Source organism: Trichoderma camerunense, assembly GCF_050948025.1.
Source record: "Trichoderma camerunense strain CBS 138272 chromosome Unknown V8C40scaffold_11, whole genome shotgun sequence".
NCBI lineage: Eukaryota > Fungi > Ascomycota > Sordariomycetes > Hypocreales > Hypocreaceae > Trichoderma > Trichoderma camerunense.
The window spans coordinates 808,227-823,863 of NW_028145359.1; the positions used below are offsets into that span (position 1 = coordinate 808,227).

At 50.4% G+C, this 15,637-nt stretch overlaps 4 protein-coding genes across 4 annotated transcripts; 3 read left to right on the plus strand and 1 right to left on the minus strand.

Annotated features, from left to right (window-relative positions):
* Nucleotides 1-1,095: 1,095 nt before the first annotated feature.
* On the plus strand, nt 1,096-4,262 carry V8C40DRAFT_248116 (uncharacterized protein). Its single transcript, XM_083216474.1, has 2 exons — nt 1,096-2,418; nt 2,479-4,262. The coding sequence occupies exons 1-2, from the start codon at nt 1,222-1,224 to the stop codon at nt 4,126-4,128; spliced, it is 2,847 nt and encodes a 948-aa protein (XP_083072137.1). The 5' UTR covers nt 1,096-1,221; the 3' UTR covers nt 4,129-4,262.
* A 587-nt stretch (nt 4,263-4,849) lies between these two features.
* Nucleotides 4,850-5,764, plus strand: V8C40DRAFT_275470 (Extradiol ring-cleavage dioxygenase, class III enzyme, subunit B; the record flags this gene model as incomplete). The annotated part of the gene is made up of 2 exons (XM_083220713.1): nt 4,850-4,889; nt 4,950-5,764. 2 exons carry the CDS (start codon nt 4,850-4,852, stop codon nt 5,762-5,764), a joined length of 855 nt encoding a protein of 284 aa, XP_083072138.1.
* An 854-nt stretch (nt 5,765-6,618) lies between these two features.
* V8C40DRAFT_248118 (P-loop containing nucleoside triphosphate hydrolase protein) lies at nt 6,619-11,373 on the plus strand. Its single transcript, XM_083216475.1, has 10 exons — nt 6,619-6,704; nt 6,758-7,038; nt 7,139-7,329; nt 7,396-8,332; nt 8,394-9,294; nt 9,355-9,530; nt 9,596-10,125; nt 10,186-10,301; nt 10,358-10,545; nt 10,599-11,373. Exons 2-10 carry the CDS (start codon nt 6,895-6,897, stop codon nt 11,295-11,297), a joined length of 3,882 nt encoding a protein of 1,293 aa, XP_083072139.1. The 5' UTR covers nt 6,619-6,704; nt 6,758-6,894; the 3' UTR covers nt 11,298-11,373.
* A 38-nt stretch (nt 11,374-11,411) lies between these two features.
* On the minus strand, nt 11,412-14,672 carry V8C40DRAFT_280128 (glycoside hydrolase family 95 protein). The gene is made up of 3 exons (XM_083221347.1): nt 13,592-14,672; nt 13,294-13,520; nt 11,412-13,222 (listed from the first exon to the last, which is right to left on the minus strand). Exons 1-3 carry the CDS (start codon nt 14,068-14,070, stop codon nt 11,544-11,546), a joined length of 2,385 nt encoding a protein of 794 aa, XP_083072140.1. The 5' UTR covers nt 14,071-14,672; the 3' UTR covers nt 11,412-11,543.
* Between the last annotated feature and the right edge of the window lie 965 nt (nt 14,673-15,637).

Below are 15,637 nucleotides of genomic sequence, written 5' to 3' on the forward strand. Positions count from 1 at the left end.
TTCTGCTTCGCCGCAAGATGATATATGCATGCCAAATCTGGGTGTCAGATCTGCGATTGCACAACTCGATTGGAGGGCAGTTGTGATTGATCGCCAGCTAGCGCAGGGCCACCACAGCGTAATATGTGGGTGTATGTTGCATCTTTACGAAATGCTGGACCTAAGCGATGAACATGAGTATTATTAATTCAAGAGTTAGTCTTGCGATTCCGCTACGATTGGGCTGTCAGTCATACGTGGGTTCTGTACCTGTGTTACGCAAATCTGCAAACTTACATGAAGATACATGCATCATATGCTGACAGCTTTAAACATTACTATACTACTAATTAAGTACGAAGATATGTAGACTTTAACATCATATGATACAGTAAGCAGAATAGCTGAAGAAGTTGTATTGGATTGTTCATGAGCGCATAACTTCAAGTCCCAATCTCTTATACACACAGAGCCAGCCGTGTCGAAAGAGTACATGTATACACAATGTGTATATAATGAATGTCATACACATATATCTACATGCCCCTTGAACATACAATTACTAGCTTCTAATTTACTTCATGCAACGAGCACATGCATATATATGCATGTACATACACTGATGGTGTATTGGACGGGGCAGCTTCAAGCCGACACAGACTGGTGTTAGACGGTGAACCTTGATGTCCTCCATAGAGTAATATCAAACATCCCATCGTTGTGCACGTAGGCGACAATCTAACCACACTTGTCTCCTCTTTTGTACACCCGTGGAACTGTGCGTAATACTCCGATAGCCTCAAGCTGTGTGAGTGTATGTGTGTGCCATGAATGACGAAAATGATGGCATCGGGGACAGGCCCACCTTGGCCGTGATACAGGGCATTAGCGCTGTGCCTTAGCACCTGCTACCCCGCAAGGCCCCTGCAGCCGGGAACTTTTGGCGCTGCTGTGGCGAGCTATGGCGAGCCTGATAGGCCCGGGTCGGCCCCATCCAGCGCCCATTGCTGCAAAAAGCGGCTTAGCCCGCGAGGAGCAGCGGACTTGACCTATCTCGGAGCTAGAGCTCTTATCTCTGGATGAAACAGAACATGGAATTGATAGAGGTGAAGCTGGCGATTACATACAAACTCCGTGCAAGGAGTTGATCTTCAACTCGCCGTTTTCTTTCTCTTCCTTTCTCTCTGTTGTCTTTCTCATCCCCCAATCCTCTGTCGCGATTCAAAGGACTGGGAGAGAGCCATGGACGAAAAAGCCCATCTTCCTCCCTACAGCGCGTCGGAGCTGCCACTGCCAGCGTCTGGAAATGCGCATTTCCGCGCTCGCCGTGCTGGATTCCGCCGATCTCGTGTCTTGAAGCTGTTTGCCGCCACTTGTCTAACACTCCTGGTGGCCGGGCAATGGAAGCAAATCTGGCGAGAAGACGCCAAAGGGCCTCTGCTGTCGCTGGATAAGCTCAACGATGACCTGCAGACCTGCCAGAAGCTCAGGCACAAGCCGCAAGATCCCATCGGTCTAGGACGAGAGAAGAATGCCAGATGGATCGAAGGTGGCAAGCCTACCCTCATCAAGAACGCTACCATCTGGATTGGCGAGCCCGTCGAGGGCACAAGTGAGGCCGATGCCAGAGCCGGCAAGGGCTGGGAATGGATCCAGGGCGACGTATTGCTGGAGTATGGCCTCATTAAACAGGTCGGATCTCACATCTCGTCACGAGCGCTCCCGCAAGACACCCAAATCTTTGATGCTGCAGGGCGTCAGCTCACCACCGGCATCATTGACATGCACAGCCATGCTGGCGTCGACTCGTTGCCATACCTGCGGGGCTACGCTGATACCAATGAAGTCTCCGACGACATCACCCCATGGGCACGATCAATTGATGCCTTCTATCCTTTGGATCCCCAGATTGAAGTCATCAAGTCCGGTGGCGTCACCACTTCGCTCATCCTTCCTGGTTCCGGTAATAGCATGGGCGGTGAAGCCTATCCCATCAAGCATGCTGTTGGTCCCAAAGACGGTCGAAAAGAATTTAGCGCGCAAGATATGCTGGCTGATCCGGACCGCAATTGGCGTTTCATGAAAATGGCCTGCGGAGAGAACCCCAAGAGAGTGCATGGAGGCATTGACAAGCGGCCGGCCAGCCGCATGGGCGAAAGCTACAACTTTCGACACGCCTTTGAAGAGGCTCGCGCCCTGATCCAGCGCCAGGATGATTGGTGTGACAAGGCCGATGCCATTGGCGTTGAGAACATGGACGAGTACTTGCCACAGGTGTTGCATTGGGAGTCCCTCGCCGCAGCTCTTCGTGGTCAGGTCCATATCAACACCCACTGCTACACCCTTCCCGATCTCGAGGCCATGGTAGATCATTCAAACGAGTTCAAGTTTGCTATTCGGGCCTTCCACCATGCTCACCAAACCTATCTAGCTACTGAGGTATGTGAATTCAGATACAATTTTGATGTGACAAAGCCTGACCTTGGTAACTGGTTGTAGATCCTGAAACGCACGTGGGGAGGCCGGCCACCCGCGTCTGCCCTGTTTGCCGACAACATGTACTACAAGACTGAGGCCTTCGTAGCGTCTGAGCACGCCGGCAAGTATCTCTACGACGCCAACCTCACCACGGTATATGTCAGCGACAACCCCGTCCTCAATGCCCAGCACGTCCTGTTTGAGGCCGCCAAGGGCTATCATTACGGGCTGCCCTATCACGCCGCTCTCTCTGCCGTCACCAGCGCGCCTGCAGAGCTGCTTGGTTTTGGAAAGAGACTAGGAAAAGTCAAGCCGGGTTTCGACGCCGATATTGTCGTTTGGGACAGCGACCCTCTCAGCGTCGGTGCTACACCAGTGCAAGTGTGGATTGATGGCACAGCGCAGTTTGAGAAGCCGGTTGAGCTCTCGAAATCCACGGCGGGCCCCATCGTGCCTAATGAAGCGCTGGCTGACATCATCGAAGAGCCAACCGAGATTCAGGATGTCGTTTTCCATGGCATCACCAAGGTCCTCCTGTCTGACGATGAGATTGTGGAGTCCAACGACAAGCCTTTGGATGTATTTGTCTCTGGAGGCAAGATTGCCTGCATCGGCCCATGCAGCTCCGAATATGAGGCGGCTGCCAAGGCTGCCAAGGTACATGTCGAGCTAACCAATGGCTATCTTACAAACTCATTCACCGGTGTCGCTGGTACCATTGGATTGAACGACATCGACGGAGAAGATGTAACGGATAACGGACCCAACCCGGTTGCCTTCTCTCGTGCCATCGACGGGCTTCGATTAGATAGCAAGAAGCTCAACGTTGCTGCTAAATACGGCGTGACCAAGGGCATTTCGGCACCGAAACTCTTGGGCGGCAAATCTCATCACGGAACCTCTGCTGGCTTCCTCACTGCGGCGAGAACGGTCGCTGAAAAGGGTGCTGTATTTGACGCTGATTTGGCTGTGCATTACACTCTTGACCTTAGCTCTCGCAGCCTTGGCAGCTATTCCCAGCTGTTTGGTCTGTTGCGAAGCAGGCTCTTGGCTGCTGCCTCCAAGGACAAGCCAGCTGAAGACCCCTTCTCAGAGTTGGCCAACTTGCAAAAGGTCATTGCCGGAAAGACGGTGTTGGCTCTGACAATTGACAATGCCGATGGCATCGCGACTGCACTGAGAATCAAATCCGAGGTCGAAGAGCTTACCAACTCCAAGATTAAGTTGGCCATTCTTGGTGGCTCAGAATCTCATCTTGTTGCGACGGAGCTTGCAGCCGCAAAGGTCGGCGTCATCCTGCTCCCGCTTCAAGCACATCCGACTAACTGGGATCAACGTCGCTCGCTTCCCGGCGCGCCACTGTCAAATGGCACGACCATCGATTACCTGCTCGATGCCGGTGTTACAGTCGCTATTGGTCTGCCCGAAGACTGGTATGTGCGCGACCTGGGCTTCGAAGCCGGCACGGCCTACCACAACGGCAACGGCCGACTGACCGAGAAGTCGGCGCTGGATCTCGTCAGCGTAAATGTGCACAAGATTCTTGGAGGCAAGCTGCCAGAGGCTCAGGCAAAGGGCCATTTCATTGTGAGTGAAGGAAGCCCGCTGGAGATTGGATCGCGGATCAAGGCGGTTGGTGCCGGGCGAGACAAGGTGGCTGTATTCCAGTAGACAGATGTAGGGTACATATTACAGATCAGATAACATCATACCGGTTTTGACTGCCGCTTAATCCCCCTTTACATGCTTACTCTTTGCGATTCCAAAAGATCTGATAAGCTCCAATGATACCCCCAGCTTCACTGCCAGGTGACGATGGAATCAGCATGACAAATGTATAAACGCACTGTTTCGAAAAAAAGATCCGCGGCTTCCATGTGGGATATTGAAGCTTAACTCGGCCTCCCACGCGCGGCTACGGCCCAGCCCTATTTCCAGCGCGCGCGCTATCAGATGGGCTTGCGTCTAATGATTGGCCAATCCATACATTCCCGTTAATAAGCGCAACTCGGACGCTTTTTATTCAGCAAAGTCCCCGTAAGGCTTGCAAAAGATACCCGCCAGAAGTTCGTATGGGGAAAAGGCGAAAGCGGGGCGAGGCGCGAAGATGCCGCAAATCATTGAGGCAAAGAAGCACGTTGGCCTCAGTTTCTAGAAGTTGAACTTGTTTTAGAGTTTTCCATTTCTTTCGTCAGCTCAAACGTCCAGGAGGGAAAGAAAAACAGATAAAAGGGCCAAGGTTCCGACCGTTGTTGATTTGGAGTTTTTGTGTCAGCACTGGATTTTGATGAGACTGTTATTGAAAAGACTCTTTGCCTTGGTTGGCAGATTGGTTGTACTAGGCATACTGTTTCGATACGCTTCAACGTATTTTTTGGGACGCAAAGCTACAATGACTGTGGCTCCTGTGATTGCGCTCTCACATGGTGGAGGTGAGACTTCATTCAGCGTCTGGTGGTTACATGATTGACTGACATGAGAGAGCTCTTTAGGTCCCCTCCCCATCCTTGGTGATCCCTCTCACAAGGACATTGTTTACTCTCTGAAGAACAGAGTGCCCAAGATTCTCAAGCTCGGCACTCCTGAGCAGCCCCGTGCTATTGTCCTTGTTACGGCGCATTGGTCGACGAAGAACCCGACCATTTCATCTGCAGAGTCTCATGAGCTCTACTATGACTACTACAACTTTCCCAAGGCGGCTTACTCGCTCAAGTACCCGGCGTCAGGCCAGCCAGAGGTTGCGCGCGAGGTCAAGGCTGCGCTAGAGGAGCAGGGCCTCGCATCGGTTCTCGACGGCGAGAGAGGATGGGATCACGGCGTGTTCATCCCCATGCTGCTTGTGAACCCTGATGCCAACGTGCCCATCGTACAGGTTTCCGTTCTGGAATCGGAGGATCCAGAGAAGCACCTACGTATGGGAGCGGCACTATCGAAGCTTCGCCAGAACAACATTGCCGTTGTCGGCTCGGGCTTTGCCTCTCTGCACAACTTCCAGGCTTACTCTGAGCTGCGATCAGGGTCGCCTGCTAAGGTGAATGAGTGGAAGAACAAGATCAACCAGTGGAACGGCGCGCTGACGCAGGCGGTTGGTGCGGAGAGCAAGGAGGAGAGGTGGCGGAGAGTGTCGGGATGGCGACAGCTGCCTCATGCGAATGACATGCACCCGCCGATGAGGGGAGAGCACTTCATGCCGTTGATTGTGTGTGCTGGGGCGGCGCTGGAGGGGGAGAAGGCGGGTGTTTATGAGGATACTTATATGGGGAGCGGGATCAATACGTATTATTGGGGGGCAGAGATGGTGGCTTAGATTGGAGGGTATGAAGGTCGAAATGAAGGTTGAATCATTGATACTTTAGGGAATAGCGATTACAGAGATTGAATGAGGGCATTTTATTATTAGAGTTTGTTGATGTTGCTCAATGACAGTGGGTGCAATTGGAGATCTTGTCATTAATGTTTCCATATAGCAACACTCATGTTCGTAATTGTTAGTAGACGCATACGACTTGTGTTACTGGTGTCCTTTAGCAAAGGACCCGATCTCCAATACATAAAATATCAATTGAACTGAACACTCTTGTCTACAAGTTCATATTCGACCATCAAGGCTCATTCTACTCTAGGGTAAGCACATGCAGTATGCTCGAAGGAGTGTGAAGCGTAACGTTGCAGCAATACGATTACGAGCGGGGTGTTGAATGCATAAAGCAGGTGCTAGATATGTAGTCAGCATAGTGAAGATAAGTGATCATGGCGAGTTTATGCTGCGATTTGTTGTTTGTAAGTTGCCATCTTCACGAGACAACAGATTAAAGTTGCGTGGTGGAAACGTGGAGCCACCTTTTGCCTCTGGTCAAGTGCTTCGTACTCATTTTCGTAGCCCTGGAGTTACTAAGCGCAGAAATACGTACGAATACGCATATGCCTGTAATATGTCTTCACGTTTGAGTAAAACTGCGTCGAATTACGCAGTACTGGCATTTATTATTGGCCACCGCCCTGGGAGGAATCAGGAAGAGATTCGGAAAAATCAACTGAACCAATCAGACTCAACACAGCCCCTCTTGGCGATTCGGCCCGCGGACCCCGAAAGACCGGAGCCCGAGGGCGAAAGTTGCATCGCCCGATACGGATGCGGAGCGGAGCAAGAATCCATGATTTCATGAAGAGTCGGAGCAGGAGTCTGCCGTTGACAATGCAGTGTCGACGCGGACTTGGATGAGATACGCGTATGAGTCCAGTCCTCAGGTGAGCGGTTCGTTATAAGAACATTGAACTTGGACTGTCTGACATCTCAACGGGGCTCCATGTTAACGTTCCATCAAACCACGAGATAAAGCTGGTAAAAGAGGCTAGTTAGTCTTACTACATTAGCCCACGAGTACACTTTTTCACGACTGCTTCAACAACATCGGAGACGAAACTGGCGGGTTGAAGATGGCTGTCTCAGAAAAGAGGCATGCCGTGCCTGTCAGCGGAAGCTCAGATGCTGTTGAACAGACGGATGTTAGTGTAGATGTACCGATTGCGAAAGAGGATGAAACCTCGATGAGCGAGAAGAAGTCTGGGAGTCCGTATCTGGTAAGTAATCTGGGGAAAAAGAAAGACAATTCCCAATTTTCGAGGCGTTGAGCCTTACCTTCTTTAACATTAGCTAATTGTGTCTCGTTAACGAATACAGAGAATCTTCACCTATACAGGGCGATATGAACAAATCATTTTGGCCATTTCGATTCTCGCTGCAATCGCTTCTGGAGCTGGCATTGCCCTCCAGAATCTCATCTTTGGAAACTTTGTCACGACCATCACCGATTTTGTCATCGATCCCGCGTCGGGTGGTGAAAAGCTTCGTCATGATTCCGCAAAGTTGGCGTAAGTTTCTTCCTCTAAACCGAAACTCCTGGAAATTGCATGTTGCGGGATTGACACCATGAAAAGGCTCTACTTTGTCTATCTCGGCATCGCCAGATTTGTCCTGTCTTACGCGTACAACGTCCTCTTGACATACAACGCATATTGCATCGTTCGAAACATCCGGCATGCATATCTAAAGGCTGCGCTGAGCCAAGAGGTTGCCTACTATGATCTCGGCACCAGTGGATCAATTGCGACACAGGCAACCTCCAATGGAAAGCTCATCCAGAGCGGCATTGCAGAGAAACTTGGTCTTACGTTTCAGGGACTCTCTGCCTTTGTGACTGCATTTATCGTTGCATTCGTCACTCAATGGAAGCTGACCCTTATTTGCCTTTGCATTGCACCGACTACGATAGTCGTCATGGGGTTTGTCGGTATCACCGAATCAGGCATCGAAACCAAAATCTTCGATACTCACGCCAAAGGCAACGCTTTTGCTGAAGGAATACTTGGTAGTGCGAGAACTGTTCATGCCTTTGAGATGCGATCGAGGCTTGTCAAGAAATTCGATGACTACTTGAGCGAGGCACACAAATATGGACGTCAGCTTTCACCTTGGTTCGCGGCGCTCTTCTCGATCGAATATACAATCATGTATCTGGGCTTTGGACTTGCTTTCTGGCAGGGTATTCATCTTTTCGCTAATGGAGAGATTAAGTCGTCAGGCGCGATTTTCACAGTGCTGTTCTCTGTGACGATTGCGACTATTAGCATTACAGCTCTGGCTCCCTATTCCATCGAATTCGCGCGAGCTGCGTCGGGCGCTGCGCAGCTTTTCGAGCTAATTGACAGGCAATCCGACATTAATCCATTTGATCAATCAGGAGATAAGCCCTCAGAAGTCATCGGCCATATCGAACTGGAAAATGTCAACTTTGCATATCCTTCTCGGCCTGGAATTACTGTGCTGGATGACTTTTCACTGATTGTTCCTGCTGGAAAGGTTACAGCCTTGGTGGTCGGTTTCTCCCTATTCCTCATCTTTGTATAGATAAAAATAACTGACATTAGCTGTGTAGGGTCAAAGTGGTTCAGGGAAGAGCACGATTGTTGGTCTCCTTGAGCGCTGGTACAACCCCAAGTCCGGAGTCATTAAGCTAGACGGCAAGCCAATCAACGAGCTCAATCTTAATTGGCTTCGAAAACATGTTCGACTCGTTCAGCAAGAGCCCGTGCTCTTCCAGGGCTCGGCATTTGACAACATCGCTCACGGTCTGGTTGGCACAAAGTGGGAGCATGCCTCTAGAGAAGAAAAGATGGCTCAAGTTGAAGAAGCTGCTAAGATTGCTTTCGCCCACGATTTCATCTCGGAATTGCCAAACGGTTACGACACACAGATTGGACAGAGAGGTGGTTTGCTATCTGGAGGTCAGAAGCAGCGTGTCGCCATTGCGAGGAGTATCGTTTCTCAACCCAAGGTTTTGTTGCTCGATGAAGCGACGAGTGCGCTTGATCCCCATGCTGAAGGTATTGTCCAGCGGGCACTTGACAGAGCTTCTGAAGGGCGTACAACAATTGTCATCGCTCACAAGTTGGCGACCATTCGCAAGGCTGATAACATTGTCGTTATGAAGAAAGGAAAGATTATTGAACAAGGGACACATGCGGGTTTAATGAAGCAAGACGGAACTTATGCTCAATTGGTGCGCATCCAGGATCTAGCTGTCTCGAAGAACCAGTCGGATACCGAATCAGAGGACCAAGATGACGAAAAAGAAGCTCATGATCCGGCTGATCTTGTCAAGAGCCTGAGCCGATATGCCACCAAGGATCAAGTGCGCCTTGAACAGCAGAAAGAGAGGGACAACTATGAACATTACAAAAAGCTGGGATTCTTGTCCGTCGTCTGGAAACTTGTGGTTGATCACCCGGAGTTGAGATGGGCATACATATTCTGCGTTCTTTGTTGCCTTGGAGGAGGTAAGTAATGATTATCAGGATTTGGAATGGCAAAAGGACAAAATTCTAACTATTTGACAGCTGCTGGCTTCCCAGGCCAAGCGATTCTCTTGTCTAGCACGATCGATGTCTTTACGTTGACTGGTTCAGAAATGACCAAAAAAGGCGACTTCTTTGCTGCCATGTTTATTGTCCTGGCGGCGGGCTGCTTGATCTTTTACGGAGTGCTAGGATTTGCTACTAATGCAATCGCTCAAGTATGTACTCTTCTCTTCTTTGGACATGGGAAACTCTATTGTCCTAGTACTAATTGCCTCTCTAGACTTTATCCCACAAACTTCGACGCCAAAGCTTGAATGATATGCTACGCCAAGATCTTCAGTTCTTCGATCGGCCGGAAAACAACATCGGCGCCCTGGCTAGTCGCGTCGACGCCAACCCACAAGCCATCTTGGAGCTTATGGGCTTCAACATTGCTCTGATACTGGTAGCCGTGTTCAACATCACCGCATGCAGCATCTTGGCTATTGCATACAGCTGGAAGTTGGGACTCGTAGTTGTCTTTGCTGGCTTACCCCCAATGGTAGGATCGGGTTGGTTTAAGATCAGATTGGATGTAAAGCTCGACCACGGCATCTCAGCGCGACAGTCGAGAAGTGCTGCTATAGCTTCGGAAGCCGTCACTGCCATACGGACAGTGTCGTCTCTGGCTATTGAGGAGTCGGTTCTCAATAGTTACACTCATGAGTTGGATCAGGCGATTGTTGGATCAGTGAAGCCAATGTCCATCATGATGGTTTGCTTTGCTTTCACACAGTGCATCGAGTATTTCTTCCTTGCCTTAGGATTCTGGTAAGTGATTACATAACCGATCATCTGTGTGACAAATGGGATGTTAATCCTTGGGTCCAGGTATGGATGTCGCCTTGTCTCATTTGGAGAGACTAGTATGCATAACTTCTATGTCACCTTTTTGGGTGTCTTTTTCTCGGGTCAAGCGGCCTCGCAGCTATTCCAGTTTTCAACTAGTAAGTAAACACTGTCTTCTTCACCATCGAATTCGTTGACTGATATCTGTGTCTAGGTATCACCAAGGGCAAAAACGCGGCCAATTACATCTTTTGGCTCAACCAACTCCAACCCATTGTGCAAGAAACGCCAGATAATATGGATAAGGGCCCAAAGTCTGGTGGCCCAATTGCCCTTGACAGTGTTCACTTCTCATATCCACTGCGACCGGAGGCTCCTGTGTTGAGGGGTATCAATCTGGAGGTATGTATACAAGCAGCTCAGAGTAGCGCTGTCCGTCGTCTAACATATTGCAGATTCAAAAAGGCCAGTTTTACGCTCTTGTTGGCGCATCTGGCTGCGGTAAATCCACCATGATTGCCATGCTCGAGCGGTTCTACGACCCTTCCACAGGAAACATTAGCATTGACGGCGATAAGCTAACAGAGCTGAGCCCGAGACTATATCGTCGGGTTGTCTCTCTGGTACAGCAAGAACCAACTCTTTTCCAAGGCTCCATTCGCGAGAATATCGCACTCGGTATTGATGACCCGACTGTCAGCTCTGCTGAATCTACTGTGGAAGTCACAGTTTCAGACTCAAAGATCGAAGCAGCTTTACGCGCTGCCAATGCTTGGGATTTCGTGTCTTCGTTACCTGACGGTCTCGCTACTGCTGCTGGTCCAAATGGCACACAGCTCTCCGGCGGTCAGCGTCAACGTATTGCAATTGCTCGCTCTTTGATCCGTAACCCCAAAGTCCTGCTACTTGATGAAGCGACCAGCGCGTTGGATACGGAAAGCGAAAAGATTGTTCAAAGCGCGCTGGCCGAGGCAGCAAAAGAAGGAGATCGAATTACTATTGCGGTAGCCCACAGGCTGTCGACAATTAGAGATGCGGATATGATTTGTGTCTTTTACGGAGGAAAGATTGTGGAGATGGGGAAGCATGTTGATTTGGTAGCGCAGGGCGGCATGTATAGAAAGATGTGTGAGGCGCAGAATTTAGACGGATGAGATTTTTTATTTCTTGCTTTTATAGATTTGGCATATATACTTTTGTAACTTATATACATATTACATTTCTACTCTTATACAAAGTTCACGATGCAAGCGATATGATAGTTAAACCAGAACGAGAACTTCATTTGAAACAAACTATGTGCTATATGCAGTTGTGCCCCGATTGAGGCAGCACAGGACTATTTTCAATATTTTCAAAGGCTGGTAAGCCGATACTACAACACTCCATCCACCCCGCAATCAGACGGTGATGCTATACTTTGTTCCTGAGCTTGTACTGATAGGTCCGGTATACGTAGCTCCGTTGACCTTGAAGCTCTGTCCATTGCCCACTCTAAGCTTCAACTGACCTCCTCGGGTTGACGTGACAGTGGCATTCTTGAAGCTGCCGCTCGACCAGTCAATGTCCACCTGGAAGCCTCCTCGGGCTAACAAACCCCTGACATTTCCAGTGGGGAGGTTGGAGCCGGGGAGAGCCGGCAGCAAATGAACGGTTCCGGTCTGGCTCTGCAACAACATCTCGGTGATACCGCTGGTGAAGCCAAAGTTACCGTCAATCTGGAACGTGGACCCGCTGTTGGTGTTCCAGAGATTGGGCGTAGGATAAGTGGCGAACCAGCCAAGAATGTGCTTCCAAACATCAGCTCCAGAGAAGAGACGAGCGTATTGGTTCATCAGCCAGGTACGACTCCAGCCTGTGCTACCGGACCCGCTAGCGACGCGGTGATCAAGAAGGGCCTTGGCAGCTGTGGCGAGAGTGCTGTTGACCAGGGGCGAGAACTGGCTGCCTGGGTGAAGTCCGTACAGAGGAGAGAGATGACGGTGGCCGGGGTCGGTCTCGGGGTACTCTGCCCTCCACTCGAGGATCTGGCCGTAGGATCCGATGCGAGGCGTTCGGATCAGGGGCAGGAAGTTCGTGGCAGCCTGGACGTTGGCGTCGCTGCTGGAGATTCCGAGAGCGGAGGCGGCCTCGATGATAGAAGTCATGACATCTCGCATGAGCTGATTGTCCATCTCAGGGGCCATATCCATGGGCTCCTGCTGGCCGGCGACATTGGCGCCGGTGGGCACAAAGTAAGTGTTCTCGGGAGAAATAGAAGGACCGGTGACTCGGTTGCCATTCCAGGTGAACGTGTAGCACTGGAGGAACTTGGAGACGTCAAGTAGGTAAGGGTAGGCCGTGTTTCGGAGGAAGTTGAGGTCACCATTGAAGCGGTACTGCTCCATCATGTGCTGCACCAGCCACGTCGCTCCCATGGGCCACATGCTGCTCGAGGGGAAATTATCCGTCGGGGCGGGATCACCCCAGACATCCAGGTTGTGGTGGAACACAGTGCCGTTGCAGCCATACAGCTTCTGGGCCATATTCTGGGCATGGGGCTGGGCGACCTTGAGAAGATCAAAGAGCGGCAGCTGCGTCTCAATGAGGTTCGTCTGGCCGGCGGGCCACAGGTTCATCTCGGTGTTGATGTTGATGGTGAACTTTCCGCCCCAAGGCGCCGAGGTTGCGTTGTTCCAAACACCCTGCAAGTTGGGGGGCATATCGATGGCCGCTGAGGTATCGCGCGAAGAGGCAACGAGGAGATGGCGGCCGTAGTTCCATGCGAGGGTGATTAGCTGCGGGTCGTTGAAGCCGCTGCGAGCAGACTTGACACGCTGGTCCGTGGATTGACTGGCGATGCCATTGGGAGAGGTGCCGAGGTTGATGTTGGCACGGCCGAGAAGGGCGGAGGCATCGGAGATGGCTGAGTCGTGAACTGCCTGGAAGCCTTTGGACACGGCTGCGTTGAGCTTGTTGTCGACCTCGGCAGCGAGGGCACTGGCGGTAGGATAGCGGTAGTTTGTCTCGGCATCGAAGAAGACGTCAATAGTGGTTGCGCCGGTAATGGTGAGAGTACCACCGGAGGCGCTGAAAGTAGCTAAACATTACGAGAATCAGTATTTAAAACAACCTCGTCTCACCCACACTATACAGAGAGGGTGGTGTTACCTCCGCTGGCTACGAAGCGAGCCTTGCCGGTAAAGAGAATGGGATTGGTCGATTGTCCGCTGGTTCCTTGCAGGGTCACGCTGTTAACGCCGCCGGAGGTTGATGCGACATTGCTGAGAATGTTGCTGATTCTCGAAAATGTGGCAGATACGCTTAGAGCGCCAGCCTTGCTTGATGTAAATCTAGCTGCGATAACACCATCAGGGTTGCTGGCAACGTATTCACGACTGAACAAGCGGTGTGTCAGCAGCAGATACAGCAACCAATGGACTCATTTTGTCAGATTTGGAATACTTACGTGTAAGTCACACCGTTGAACGTGTAAGACACGCTAGAGTTGCCCTGGCGCGTGTCAAGCGAGCGAATGTAGTTTGATATTCCGCTTCCATGGCCGAAGTTGAGGTTGAGGTTGCCAAAATAGCTAAACTGTCTCTCACAGCAGTTGGTTGGGTACATTGCGCTCTCGACGAGATTGCCAGCATCCGTCAAATTGTTAGCCATCAGCAGCGAACGGATCTTTGGCAGCGCAGCAAGTCCTCCCGCAGGGACACGGTCCTGCTGCGGACCATCCCAGATGGTGTCTTCGTTGATGGTGACGACTTCATTGCCGCCTCCGAAGATGGCCGCGCCGAGGCGACTGTTTCCAATGGGAAGGACGCCGGTCTCCCAGTCCGTGGCGGGAGATGTATACCATAGATATCGGCTTCCATCCAGGGCGGCCGAGGCATTGGAGGCCAGAAGCCCGACGAGGAGGGCTCGGAGGCTGAGCTTGCCCATTGTTGCGGTTGATGCCAGAGGCTTGTCTCTCTTTCCAAGGCCATCGGAGAGACGGGGAGGTGAATGGACCTATATATACTGACGATGATGAGCTGTCGATGATTTACCCGTGCCTTCCATTCGGGGCCATGATCGTCGACCTCTGGGCTCTTCCCGGCGGGAAAATTGTTCGGTAGCAGGGTCGCATTGTCGATTAGTCGACGTTATTCCCAATCGGTACAGCTTTGCTGCGTGTCAGAGATGTCATCGTCAGGGTAGAATCCCAAAGTATGCGCTTCATGATGCTTCAAGCCCAATTGCGGACAATTCAGCCCGAGCCAGAACGCTCCTTTCATTTCATAACGGGCCGTTTTTGCGGGGTGCACAATGTAACATTGCAGATATTCCCTTGGCAACGAACAATCTTCAACGACGTATGGAAGAGCTAAGGAAGAAGCGAAAGCGACGGTTGAATCGCGAAAGGGGGATCAAAGCTGAGTTATAGTAATATCGACGGTCTACCGACGGATAATTAACCGTTCTGTCCTTTGCGAATTGAGCACGATGAGTCGGCAGAGTCTCTTGAACGAACAAGTGGTGGAGTGAGACTAATTAATGCTGTTTCCCCAGATTTCCCCGCAGTCACACGGCAGAGAGGCAACTCGATGCTACTATACACGTGTGCTCCATATTAGACTATAGTATCATTAAAACTCCATAAAGCAATTGGAGCTAAAGAGCACCACTGGTGATGCAACTTTGGTCACACCAGCCGTCTTTATCCGCAACATTAGGCACATCCCGAGAAGCTTCCCTAATTGGCCGGAGCTGTTTCTGGTGCCTTATTTTTGCCGTTGTAATTCATGGATCGGCACTTTTCTCCTATCCGTCGGTACAGCAGCGGGACAAGGGGAGTGACATGTATTACTGTTGCGATTGGATCTTACAATAAGCATGCCTGTTGCTGCCATGAGCCATAATGGCTTGTTACGCTAGAGAGAATTTGGGTTTGGTTTATGCATGTGCATCGGCGAACCAAAGACTCTATTGAGTCAATAAACCCGGCGGATAGGGAAATTATAGACAACAAGTTTGCGGCATCACGCTGGAACAGATGAATAAATTTCCAATGTGAAAAAAACTAGCTCTAGCACCTTTGTATTAAAAAGTTCCATAGGATTGTCTCATTATATCCGAGCTGTAAATTCTTCCTGCGCCTATTTAATTATTATACATACCTATATATAAGTGAGTGTAAGTAATGGCTATCTGGAGTGCATAGTTACCGCTTCCTATACGGCCACTTACTCTCAACGTACACATAATATGAATGTAGATTCTTTTGAAATGAAAATCACAGAGTGTAGCGTTGCGTATGTACGAATACAATGCGCATCATAAATTCCCGCCATATGTGCAGGGAAGCTGCCCCATTTGAGTGCATCATCGCGCTGATGTTGATAAGGCGTAAGTATGAACGAGGTTACATTTTTCGTTGTCACGCTAGCTATCTCTCCGAAGAACACAATACATATATACAATGTACATATATAGATGCCAACCAACCAACAGAACTTCTGGAATGTTA